General features: G+C 20.0%; 1 protein-coding gene across 1 annotated transcript in view; it reads left to right on the plus strand.

Moving 5' to 3' along the window:
- LOC117172560 (vacuolar protein sorting-associated protein 33A) overlaps positions 1–13,963 on the plus strand; it is a 48,758-nt gene that overhangs the window by 34,352 nt on the left and 443 nt on the right. Inside the window, exon 7 of the mRNA XM_033360618.1 lies at positions 11,501–11,623. Within this exon, the coding sequence (XP_033216509.1) occupies positions 11,501–11,623 (123 nt within the window). The remainder of the gene's footprint in view (positions 1–11,500; positions 11,624–13,963) is intronic.

Genomic DNA, 13,963 nt, shown 5'->3' on the forward strand with positions numbered 1-13,963 from the left:
AAGAACTTTCAAGGATTTTGCTAAAGTTTGAGAAAATTTTTTAAGATTTTACATAATTTTTAAAAGATTTTTATAGATTTTAAGGGTTAGAAGAGATTTTACAAAAATTTTAAGGATTTGTAAGAATTATCAAAAAATTTTCACAAGAATTTGCAATATAAAAATAAGAAATATAAAATTTTTTCTATAAAAATAAAAAATAGACAAAAAACTTTTCAAGATTTTGTAAAAATTTTAAGGATTTTTAAATAGTTTAAATGATTTTTAAGATTTCAAAGGTTTTAACATATTTAAGAAGATTTCGTACAAATTTCAAAAGAATTCAGAAATTTTTCAAACGATTTGAATGATTTAAAAAGTATTGCAAAGATTTTACAAAAAAATTCAAAAACTCCAAAGGTTTTAAAAGATTTCCAAGAATTTAACAATAGTTTTAAAGATTTCAGAGATTTGACCAACAAATTTTCAAAAACTTGTAAAAATTTCAGAAGCATTTTAGGGATTCTGAAATGTTTTAAAATCATTTTCTGGATTTCAAAGATTTTACCAGATTTCACGAAAATTTCAAAGATTCTGAACTTTTTTTTCAATTTCAGAAATTTGGTTAAAAAAATTTTAGAACTTTCAAGGATTTTGCAAAAGTTTGAGAAAATTTTTTAAGAGTTTACATAATTTTTAAAAGGTTTTTCAAGATTTTACGAAAATTTTAAGGATTTGTAAGAATTATCAAAAAAAGTTTCATAAGAATTTGCAATATAAAAATAAGAAATATAAAATTTTTATATAAAAATAAAAAATAGACAAAAAATATTTCAAGATTTTGTAAAAATTTTAGAAACATTTGAAGGATTTTGAAAATTTTTAAAACTATTTTCAAGATTTCAAAGGCTTCAAAAAATTCTAGAACATTTCATGCAAATTTCAAAGATTTCAAAGATTTGGTAAAAGAAGATTAAAAAAACCTGCAAAGATTTTGCAAAAATTCGAGAAACTTTTTAAGGATTTTAAAAATTGCTTAGAACATTTTTACGATTTAAAAAGTTTCAAAAGATTTCCTCAGAATTTCAAAGATTCTGCAAAAAATTTTAAGATTTGCAGAAGTTTGAGAAACATTTCAAACATTTTACAAAGAGTTCAAATATTTTGAAAAAGATTCATAAACATTTTAAAGATTTAGCAAATTTTAAAAAATATTTTTAAAGATTCTAAAGATTTTACTGCGAGTTTGAAGATTTCATACAAATTTCAAAAGATTCTGAAATGTTTTAAAATCATTTTTAGAATTTCAAAAATTTTACGAAAATTTTAAAGATTCTGAATTTTTTTTTTTTTATTTCGAAAATTTGGTAAAAAAATTTTTTAAGAACTTTCAAGGATTTGGCAAAAGTTTGAGAAAAATTTTAAAGATTTTACATAATTTTTAATAGATTTTTAAAGATTTTAAGGTTTAGAAGATATTTTACGAAAATTTTAAGGATTTGTAAGAATTATCAAAAAATTTTCACAAGAATTTGCAATATAAAAATAAGAAATATAAAATTTTTTGTATAAAAATAAAAAATAGACAAAAAACTTTTCAAGATTTTGTAAAAATTTTCGAAACATTTGAAGGATTTTGAAAATTTTTAAAACTATTTTCAAGATTTCAAAGACTTCAAAAAATTTTAGAAGATCATTTCAAAGATTCTGCAAAAAATTTTAAGATTTACAGAAATTTGAGAAACATTTCAAACATTCTACAACGAGTTTCAATATTTTGCAAAAGATTCATAAAATTGATAAAGATTTTGCAAATTTTTAAAAATATTTTTAATGATTCTAAAGATTTTACTGCGAGTTTGAATATTTCAAAGGTTACAAGAGGTTTTAGAACATTTTTAAAAATTTCAAAAACTTGCAAAGGTTTTTGCAAAAATTTAAGAAACATTGTAAGGATTTTAAAAATTGTTTAAATGATTTTTAAGATTTTAAAAATTTTAACATATTTAAGAAAATTTCGTACAAATTTCAAAATTTAAAAGAATTCAGAAATTTTTCAAAAGATTTGAATGATTTAAAAAGTATTGCCAAGATTTTACAATAAAAATTCAAAAACTTTAAAGGTTTTAAAAGATTTCCAAGAATTTAACAAAAGTTTTAAAGATTTCAGAGATTTTACCAACAAATTTTCAAAAAATTGCAAATATTTTGCAAAAATTTCAGAAGCATTTTAGGAATTCTGAAATGTTTTAAAATAATTGTCAGGATTTCAAATATTTTAAAAGATTTCACGAAAATTTCAAAGATTCTGAACGTTTTTTTTTTTAATTTCATAAATTTTGTAAAAAATTTTTTAAGAACTTTCAAGGATTTTGCTAAAGTTTGAGAAAATTTTTTAAGATTTTACATAATTTTCAAAAGATTTTCAAAGATTTTACGAAAATTTTAAGGATTTGTAAGAATTATTTTTAAAATTTCATAAGAATTTGCAATATAAAAATAAAAAATTTTTTATAGAAAAATAAAAAATAGACAAAAAACATTTCAAAAATTTTGAAAATTTTTAAAACTATTTTCAAGATTTCAAAGGCTTCAAAAAATTTTAGAAGATTTCATGAAAATTCAAAGATTCTGAAAAAAATTGTAAGATTAAAGAGATTTGGTAAAAAAATGTTACAACTTTCAAGGATTTTACAAAAGTTTCAGAAACATTTCAAACATTTTACAATTTTTTCAAAGGATTTGGAAGATTTTTAAGATTTCAGAGGTTTTTACATATTTAAGAAGATTACATACAAATTTCAAAGATTTTGATAATTTCCCTAGGATTTCACCAAATTTTCAAAACATTTAAAAAGAATTCACAAATTTCTCAAAAGATTTCAATATTTAAAAAATTATTTCAAAGATTTTACAAAAAATTCAAAGACTTCAAAGGTTTTAAAAGATTTCAAAGAATTTCATAATAGTTTTAAAGATTTCAGAGATTTGACCAACAAATTTTCAAAAATTAGCAAATATTTTTCAAAAATTGTAGAAGCATTTTAGGAATTCTGAAATTTTTTAAAATCATTTTCAAGATTTCAAAGATTTCACGAAAATTTCAAAGATTCTGAAAGTTTTTTTTTTTATTTCAGAAATTTGGTTAAAAAATTTTTATGAACTTTCAAGGATTTTGCAAAAGTTTCGGAAAAATTTCAAAGATTTGACATATTTTAAAAATATTTTAAAAGATTTTAAGTACTTAACAAAGAGTTCAAAGATTTCAAATGTTTTAAAAAGGTGCAACAGATTTCACGAAAATTTCTAAAATTCGAAAAATTTTACAAAAAAAATTTTTCACTTTAAAGGATATTGCAAAAGATTCAAACATTTAAAAGATTTTTCAAAATTTTCAATAGATTTAAAGCATTAAAAAAGTATTTCAAAGAATTCAGACTTCAAAGGTTTTAAAATATTTCAAAGGATTTTACAATAATTCTAAGGATTTCAGAAATTTGGCTTAAAAATTTCAAGAACTTGCAAAGATTTTGCAAAAAATTGAGAAACATTTGAAGGATTCTTAAATTTGTTTACATTTTTTTCAAGATTTCAAAGATTTTACAAATTTTTCATATGATTTTAAGGATTTCAAAAGTATTTCAAAGATTTTCAAGGTTTCACGAAAATTTCAAAGACTGCAAAAATTTCAGATATTTGGAAAAAAACTTTAAAACTTTCAAGGATTTTGCAAAAGTTTGAGAAGCATTTCAAAGATTTTACAAATTTTTCAAATGATTCTAGGGATTTAACAAAGAGTTCAAAGATTTTGCAATAGATTCATAAATATTTAAAAGATTTTGCAATAGATTCATAAATATTTAAAAGATTTTGCAAATTTTTAAAAGTATTTTTAAAGATTCTAAAGATTTCACCAAAATTTCAAAAATTTTGATAATTTCGCTAAGATTTCGCATAATTTTCAGAAAAATTTCAAAGTTTTTACAAATTTCTCAAAACATTTCAAGGATTTAAAAAGTATTTCAAAAAATTGACAAAGAATGCAAACACTTAAAAGGTTCAAAAAGATTTCAGAAGACTTCATATTAGTTTAAAAGATTTGAGAGTTTTGAAACAAAAAATTTAACTTACTTTCCTAAAATTTGAAAAACTTCTTAAGTATTTAAAAATTTGTGAAACAAATTTTTAGGATTTCACAGTTTTCAAAAGATTTCAAAACATTTCATTAAAATTTTAAAGATTTTGATCATTTCGCTAGGATTTCGTAAAATTTTCAGAAAAATTTCAAAGATTTCACAATTTCTTCAATAGATTTCAGGAATTAAAAAAGTATTTCAAAGATTTGACAAAGATTTCACAAATTTCCAAGGCTTTCAAAGATTTCAGAAGATTTCACAATAGTTTGCAAGATTTCACAGATTTGACCAAACAATTTAAAAAACTTTCAAAGATTTTGCAAAAATTTCAGAAACATTTCAAGGATTCTGCAATTTTTTAAATCATTTTTAAGATTTCAAAGATTTTAGAAGATTTCACGAACATTTCAAAGTTTCTGGAAGTTTTTTTTTTAATTTCAGAGATTTGTTAAAAAAAAAACTTAAGAACTTTTAGGGATTTTGCAAATGTTTAAGGAAGATTTTAAAGATTTTACAAATTTTTCATATGATTTGAAAAATTTAACAAAGATTTCAAAGGATTCAAAAGTTTGCAGCACTTTTCTCGAGAATATAAAAAATGCGACAGATTTTACAAAAAGAATTTAAAACTTTCAAAGATTTTGCAAAAGATTCAGAAACATTTAAAAGATTTTGCAATTTTTTAAAAAGATTTTTAAAGATTCCAGAGATTTTGAAAATGATTCAGAAAAATTTCAAAGATTTTAAAGGTTTTAAAAGATTAAAAAATATTTCACCATAGTTTTGAAAGTTTCAGAGATTTGGCAAAAAAATTTCAAAAACTTGCAAAGATTTTGCAACAATTTGAGAAACATTTCAAGAATTTTAAAAATTGTTTAAAAGATTTTTGTGATTACAATGGTTTTAATATATTTAAGAAGATTTCATAAAAATTTTAAAGATTCTGCAAAAATTTCAAAAATTTCAGAGATTTGGTAACAAAATTTAAAAAATTTCAAGGATTGCAGAAGATTTCACTAAGATTTCAAAGATTTTGATAATTTCGCTAGAATTTCGCATAATTTTCTTTAAATATTAAACAAAAATTCCTCAAACTTTAAAAAATTTTGCAAAAGTTTCAAAAACATTTTTAACAATTTACAAATTTTTCAAAGGATTTCGAAAATTTCACAAAGAATTCAAAGACTTCAAAGGTTATTTAAAAGACTCCAGAATACTTTACAATAGTTTTAAACATTTTAGAGATCTCACAAAAAAATTTTCAAAAACTTGCAAAGATTTTGCAAAAACTTCAGAAACATTGTAAGGATTTTGAAATTTTTCAAGATTTCAAAGGTTTCAAAAGATTTTACGAAAATTTCAAAGATTCCGCAAAAATTTCAAAGATTTTAGAGATTTGGTAAAAAAATGTTCAAAAACATTTGACGGATTTTACAAATTTTCCATATGATTTTAAGGATTAAACAAAGAGTTCAAACATTTCAATGGTTTGTAAATATTGCAGAAGATTTCCCGAAAATTTCAAAAATTCGAGAAATTTAACAGAAAAAATTTTAAACTTTCAAAGACTTTGCTAAATATGTAGAAACATTTTAAAGATTTTAAAAATTTTTGATAGATTTCAAGGATTCAAAAATTATTTCAGAAATTTGCAAAGAATTCAAAGACTTTAAAGGTTTAAAAAGATTTAAAAAGATTTCACAATAGTTTTAAAAATTTCAGAGATTTGGCCAAAAAATTCCAAAACAGTTTAAGGATTTTAAAAATTGTTTAAAAGATTCAAAGATTTTGATCATTTCGCTAGGATTTCGCATAATTTTCAGAACAATTAAAAAAATTTTACACTTTTTTCAATAAGTTTCAAGCGTTTAAAAGTATTTCAAAGATTTGACAAAGAATTCAAGGGTTATAAAAAATTTCAAAAAACTTCACAATAGTTTTAAAGATTTAAGAAGTTTGGCAAAAATGTTTCAAAAACTTGCTAAGACATTGCAAAAATTTGAGAAACATTCTAAGGATTTTAAAAATTGTTTAAATGTTTTTTAAGATTTCAAAGGATTCAACAGATTTCAGAAGATTTCATAAAAATTTCAAAGATTTCTGAGATTAAGTAACAAAATTTAAAAAATGTTAAGCATTTTGCAAAAATGTTGAGAAAGCTTTAAAAGATTTAGAAATTTTTTCATATAATTTTAAGGATTTGATGAAGAGATCAAAAAATTTTTTTTGTAAAATTTTTCGAATTTTACAAAAAAAAAATTTTTTACTTCAAAGGATATTGCAAAAGATTCAGACATTCAAAAGATTTTACAAAATTTTCAATAGATCTCAAGCATTTAAAGAGTATTTCAAAAATTTGACAAAGAATTCAAAGACTTCAAAGGTTTTAAAAGATTTCAAAATATTTTAGAGGTTTGACGAAAAATTTCAAAAACTAGCAGAGTTTTCAAAGATTTGAAAAACATTTGAAGGATTTTGAAAATTTTCCAAAAGATTTTTAAGCTTTTAAAGATTTCAAAAGATTTCACAAAAATTTCAAAGATTCTGCAAAAATTTTAAAGATTTTTAAGATTTGGTAAAAAGATTGTTAAAACTTTAAAGGATTTTGTCTAGTTTGCAGAAACATTTTAAAAGTTTCAAAAGATTGCAGAATATTTCATTAACATTTCAAAGATTTTGGTCATTTCTCTAAGATTTCGCATAATTTTCAGAAAAATTTCAAATATTTTAACAAATTTTTCAAAACATTTAAAGGATTTAAGAAGTCTTTCGAAGATTTAAAAAAAAATTGAAAGATATCCAAGGTTTTAAAAAATTTCAGAATTTGACAATAATTTTTAAGATTTCAGAGATTTCAAGGACAACAAAAATTCAATAAATTCCAAAGATTTTGCAAAAGTTTCAGAAACATTTTAGGGAATCTGAAAATTTTAAAATCATTTTCAAGATTTTAAACATTTTAGAAGATTTCACAAACATTGCAAAGATTCTGAAAGTTTTTTTTTTTTATTTCAGAGATTTGGTAAATAAAATTTTTAAACTTCCAAGGATTTGAAAAAAATTCAAAGACTTCAAAGGTTTAAAAAAATGTCATCGAAAAATTTCAAATATTTTGATAATTCCCCTAGGATTTCGCAAAATTTTCAAAAAAATTTAAAAGAATTCACAAATTTTTCAAAAGATTTCAATCATTTGACCAACAAAATTTCAAAAACTTGCAAATATTTTGCAAAAATTTCAAAGGCATTTCAGGGATTCTAACATTTTTAAAAATCATTTTCAAGATTTCAAAGATTTTAGAAGATTCCACGAAAATTTCAAGTATTCTGAATTTTTTTAATTTCATAGATTTGATAAAAAAATTTTAAGAACTTTCGAGCATTTTGCAAAAGTTTGAGAAAAATTTAGATTTTACATATTTTTAAAAAGATTTTTTTTAAAAGTTTTTAAGGGTCAGAAGAGATTTTACGAAAATTTTAAGGATTTTAAATAATTACTAAAAAATTTTCATAAGAATTTGCAAAAGTTTTAAAACATTTTAAAGATTCCAAAGATAAAAAACTTTTCTAGATTTTGCAAAAATTTTAGAAACATTTGAAGGATTTAAAAAATATTTTTAAATATTTTAAAAATTTCAAAGGTTTCAAAAGATTTTAGAAGATTTCACGAAAATTTCAAAAATTTGAAATTTCAAAGATTCCAAAGATAAAAAACTTTTCTAGATTTTGCAAAAATTTTTGAAACATTTGAAAGATTTAAAAAATATTTTAAAAATTTCAAAGGTTTCAAAAGATTTTAGAAGATTTCACGAAAATTTCAAAAATTTCAAAGATTTCAGAGATTTGGTAAAAAAAAATTTTTTAACTTTCAAGGGTTTTTCAAAAGTTTGAGAAACATTTCAAATTATTTACACATTTTTCATATGATTTCAAGAACTTAACAAAGAGTTTAAATATTTCAAAGGTTTTAAAAAATTGTAGAAGATTTCCTGAAAATTTCAAAAATTCGATAAATTTTACAAAAAAAAATTTTAAACTTTTACAGGTATTGCAAAAATTCAGAAAAATTTCAAAGATTTTACATATATTTTTCAAAATATTTTCAAAGATTCCAAAGTTTTTGCAAAAGATTCAGAAAAAATTTTAAGACTTCAAAGGTTTCAAAAGATAATTTCGCTAGGATTTCGCATAATTTTTAGAAAAATTTCAAAGATTTTAAAAATTTAAGGAAATTTAAGAAAAATTGTTTAAATTCTAAACAAAATTCCTCAAACTTTAACAACTTTTGCAAAAGTTTCAAAAACATTTGAAGGATTTTACAAATTCGTCTTATAATTTTAAGGATTTAACAAAGAGTTAAAAGATTTCAAAGGGTTCAAAAATTTACAGAACTTTTCGTGAAAATTTCAAAAATGCGATAGATTTTACAAAACAACTTAAAACTTTTACAGATAGTGCAAAAGTTCAGAGACATTCAAAAGATTTTACATATTTTTCAACAGATTTTTAAAGATTCCAAAGATTTTTCAAAAGATTCAGGAAAATTTGAAAGATTTCACAATTTTTAAAATAGATTTCAAGGATTTAAAAAGTATTTCAAAGACTTGACAAAGAATTCAAAGATTTTCAAGTTTTCAACAGATTAAGAAGATTTCATAAAAATTACAAAGATTTCAGAGATTTAGTAAAAAATTAAAACATTCAAGAATTTCACAACAATTTTGAGAAACAATTAAAAGATTTAAAAAATTTTCATATGATTTTAAGGATTTTACAAAGATTTTAAAGATTTCAAAAGATTGCAAAAGGCTTTCCGAAAATTTCAAAAATTCGAAAAATTTGACAACAAAAATGTAAAACTTTCACATATGTTGCAAAAGATTCAAAAACATTTCAAAGATTTTACAAATTTTTAAATAGATTTCAAGGATTTAAAAATTATTTCACAGATTCGCAATGATTTCAAAGGTTTGAAAACATTTCAGAAGATTTCACAATAGTTATAAAAATTTCAGAGATTTGACCAAAAAATTTCAAAAACTTGCAATGATTTTGCAAAAATTTGAAAAGGAATTTAAAGATTTTAAAAATTGTTTAAAAGATTTCAAATTGTTTCACTAAAATTCATTTCGCTAGGATTTCGGATAATTTTCAGAACAACTTAAAAGATTTTACACTTTTTTCAATAAATTTTAAGCTTTTAAAAAGTATTTCAAAGATTTGACAAAGAATTCAAAACATTTCATGGATTTAAAAATCATTTCGAAGATTTTACAAAAAAATTCAAAGACTTTTAAGGTTTTCAAAGGTTTCGAAAAATTTTACAATAGTTTTAAAGATTTAAATCATTTTGATTTAGAAAGTTGGTAAAAAGTTTTAAGAACTTTCAAGATTTTGCAAAAGTTAAAGAAATATTTCAAAGATCTTACAAATTTTTCATTTGATTTTAATAAAAATTTCCAAATTTCAGTGATTTCACCAAAAATGTTACAAAACTTGCAAAGATTTTGCAAACATTTGAGAAACATTTTAAGCATCCTATAAATGGTCTAAAATATTTTGAAGATTTCAGAGGATTTCACGAAAATTTTAGACTCTGTAAAAATTTCAAAGATTTCAGAGATTTGGTAAAAAATTAAAAACTTTTAAGGATTTTGCAAAAGTTTGAGAATCATTTCAAAATTTTTACAAATTTTTCGTATGATTTTAGGGGTTTAACAAAGAGTTAAAAGAATTTGCAAATTTAAAAAAATATTTTTAAAGATTCTAGAAAAATTTAGTAAACAATTTTTTAAACTTTCAAGGAGTTTGCAAAAGTTACAGAAACATTTCAAATATTTTACAAATTTTTCATATGATTTTAAGAATTAACAAAGAGTTCAAAGATTTCAAAGATTTTAATAATTTTTCTAGGATTTCGCATAATTTTCGGAAAAAATTGAAAGATTTTACAAATTTTTCCAAACATTTCAAGGATTTAAAAAGTATTTCGAAAATTTTACGAAAAATTCAAAGACAATACAATAGTTTTAAAGATTTCAGAGATTTAAAAAAATCAATGACTTGCAAAGATTTTGAAAAAGTCTGAGAAACGTTTCAAGGATTTTGAAAAATATTTTTAAAAAATTTAAGATTTTAACATGTTTAAGAAGATTTTATAAAAATTCCAAACATTCTGCAAACATTTCCAAGATTCCAGAGATTTGGTAAAAAATTTTGAAACTTTTAAGGATTTTGCAAAAGTTTGAGAAATGTTTCAAGGATTTTACAAATTGTTCAAAAGATTCCAAAGTTTTCAATAGATTTCTGAAGATTTCTCTAAAATTTCTCTAAAATTTCAAGGATTTTGATCATTTCACTGTGGTTTTTCATTTGAGAGATTTGAACAAAAAATTTCAAAATCTTGCAAAAATTCAAAAAACATTTTAAGAATTTTAAAAATTTTTAAAATATTTTTTAGATTCCAAAGGTTTCAAAAGATCTTAGAAGATTTGAAAAATTTAAAAGAATTCACAAATTTTTCAAAATATTTCAAAGATTTAAAAAGTATTTGAAAGATTTGACAAAGATTTCAAAAAACTTCACATTAGTTTTAAAGATTTCAGCTATTTGAAAAAAAAACATTTTTAAACTTGCTTTGCTAAAATTTGAGAAACTTCTAAGGTTTAAAAAAATTTTCTAATAAAATTTTAGGATTTTAAAGTTTTCAAAAGATTTCAAAACATTTCACTAAAATTTCAAAGATTGTGATCATTTCCCTAGGATTTCGTAAAATTTTAAAGATTTCACAATTTTTTTCAATAGATTTCAAGGATTTAAAAAGTATTCCAAAGATTTGATAACCAGTTTAAAGACTTTAAAGATTTTCAAAGATTTTAAAAGATTTCACAACAGTTTAAAAAGTTTCAGAGATTTGCTCAAAAAATTTCAAAAACTAGCAAAGATTTTGTAAAAATTTCAGACACATTTCAGGGATTCTGAAGTTTTCTAAAATCATTTTCAAGATTTCAAAGATTTTAGAAAATTTCACGAAAATTTGAAAGATTCTTAAAGTTTTTTTTTTTAATTTTAGAGATTTGGGAAACAAATTTTAAGAACTTTCAAGGATTATAAAAATGTTTGAGAAACATTTCAAAGATTTTGTAAATTTTTGTCATGTGATTAGCGCTTTTTGTAAAGCTGTGAATTTTCAAATATTAATTTTATTCAGAGTGTGGCTAGTCAAAAAAAAGTGCGATAGTTTTCGAGGCTTTTAGTTATTATTTAAATTTTGTGAGGTTTATTAAAATAATATTTTGTCCTAAAAAAAGTAAAATTTAAACATAAATTTATTTGTAGACCCAGCCCTTCGATTGTAAGTTAAATATTTGTTTATTCTGATTCAAGGGAATTCGATTACAAGCGAGAATTCTACTACGGATCCACCAAAGTTGATGCTCGTATTTTTTATCGGCGGTTGTACATACGCTGAAATTTCTGCACTTCGGTTTCTTTCCCAACAAGAAGATTGTGAGTATTCTGAAAATGATTTTTTTTAAAATGGATACTATTTTTAATTGAAAAAATATTTTAATCAATAGATCATTCATTAAATATTATTTTTGATAGAATTCATATTTTAATTAATAGATAAGATTTTTAATATAAAACATATTTTAATTAATAGATAATATCTCTGTTAGAAATTATATTTTGATTAATAGATACTATTTTTGACAGAAATCATATTTTATTTAATAAATAACATTTTTGTTAGAAATCGTATTTTAATTAATAGATCATATTTTTAATAGAACTCATATTTTAATCAATAGATCACATTTTATTTAATGGATTCATACTTTTGATAAAAATCATATTTTAATCAATAGATCGTATTTTTAATATATGAAATTTTTAATAAAAATCATATATTAATTAATAGATACGATTTTTAATAGAAATCATATTTTAATTATAAGATTATATTTTAGTTAATAGAAAATATGTTTGATCGAACTCATATTTTATTTAATGGATAATATTTTTCATATTTTATTTAATGGATTTTTATTTTTGATAAGAAATCATATTTTAATTGATAGATTATATTTTATTTAATAGATAATATTTTTGATCGAACTCATATTTTAATTAATAGATCATATTTTATTTAATGGATAATATTTTTGATAGAACTCATATTTTAATTAATAGATTAGATTTGATTTAATAGATAATATTTTTAATCGAACACATATTTTAATTAATAGATCATATTTTATTTTATGGATTTATATTTTTGATAGAAATCATGTTTTAATTAATAGATCATATTTTATTTTATGGATTTATATTTTTGATAGAAATCATGTTTTAATTAATAGATCATATTTTATTTAATAGATTAAATTTGATTTAATAAATAATATTTTTGATCGAACTCATATTTTATTTAATGGATAATATATTTTATAGAACTCATATTTTAATTAATAGATCATATTTTTAATATATAATATTTTTAATAAAAATCATATGTGAATTAATAGATAAGATTTGTAATAGGAATCATATTTTAATTAATAGATTAGATTTGATTTAATAGATAATATTTTTAATCGAACACATATTTTAATTAATCGATCATATTTTATTTAATGGATAATATTTTTGATATAACTAATATTTTATTTAATAGATTAGATTTGATTTAATAAATAATATTTTTGGTCGAACTCATATTTTATTTCATGGATAATATATTTTATAGCACTCATATTTTAATTAATAGATCGTATTTTTAATATATAATATTTTTAATAAAAATCATATGTGAATTAATAGATAAGATTTGTAATAGAAATCATATTTTAATTAATAGATTAGATTTGATTTAATAGATAATATTTTTAATCGAACACATATTTTAATTAATAGATCATATCTTATTTAATGGATTTATATTTCTGATAGAAATCATGTTTTAATTAATAGATCATACTTTATTTAATAGATTAGATTTGATTTAATAAGTAATATTTTTAATCAAACTTATATTTTAATTAATAGATTAGATTTGATTTAATAGATAATATTTTTAAACGAACTCATATTTTACTTAATAGATCATATTTTTGATAACAATCATATTTTAATTAATAGATCGTGTTTTTAATATATGATATTTTAAATAAAAATTATATGTCAATTAATATATAAGATTCTTAATAGAAATCATATTTTAATTAATAGATTAGATTTGATTTAATAGAAAATATTTTTAATCGAACACATATTTTAATTAATCGATCATATTTTATTTAATGGATAATATTTTTGATATAACTAATATTTTATTTAATAGATTAGATTTGATTTGATAAATAATATTTTTGGTCGAACTCATATTTTATTTCATGGATAATATATTTTATAGAACTCATATTTTAATTAATAGATTATATTTGATTCAATAGATAATATTTTTAATCGAACACATATTTTAATTAATAGATCATATTTTATTTAATGGATTTATATTTCTGATAGAAATCATGTTTTAATTAATAGATCATACTTCATTTAATAGATTAGATTTGATTTAATAGATCATATTTTTAATCAAACTTATATTTTAATTAATAGATAATATTTTTGATAGAAATCATATTTTAATTAATAGATCGTATTTTTAATGTATGATATTTTTAATAAAAATTATATGTCAATTAATAGATAATATTTTTAATAGAAATCATATAGATAATTTTATTTAATGGATAATATTTTTGATATAAATCATATTTTAATTAATAGAAAATATTTTTGATAACAATTATATTTTAATTAATAGATCATATTTTTGAT

The sequence above is a fragment of the Belonocnema kinseyi genome, chromosome 5, assembly GCF_010883055.1.
Source record: "Belonocnema kinseyi isolate 2016_QV_RU_SX_M_011 chromosome 5, B_treatae_v1, whole genome shotgun sequence".
NCBI classification, from domain to species: domain Eukaryota; kingdom Metazoa; phylum Arthropoda; class Insecta; order Hymenoptera; family Cynipidae; genus Belonocnema; species Belonocnema kinseyi.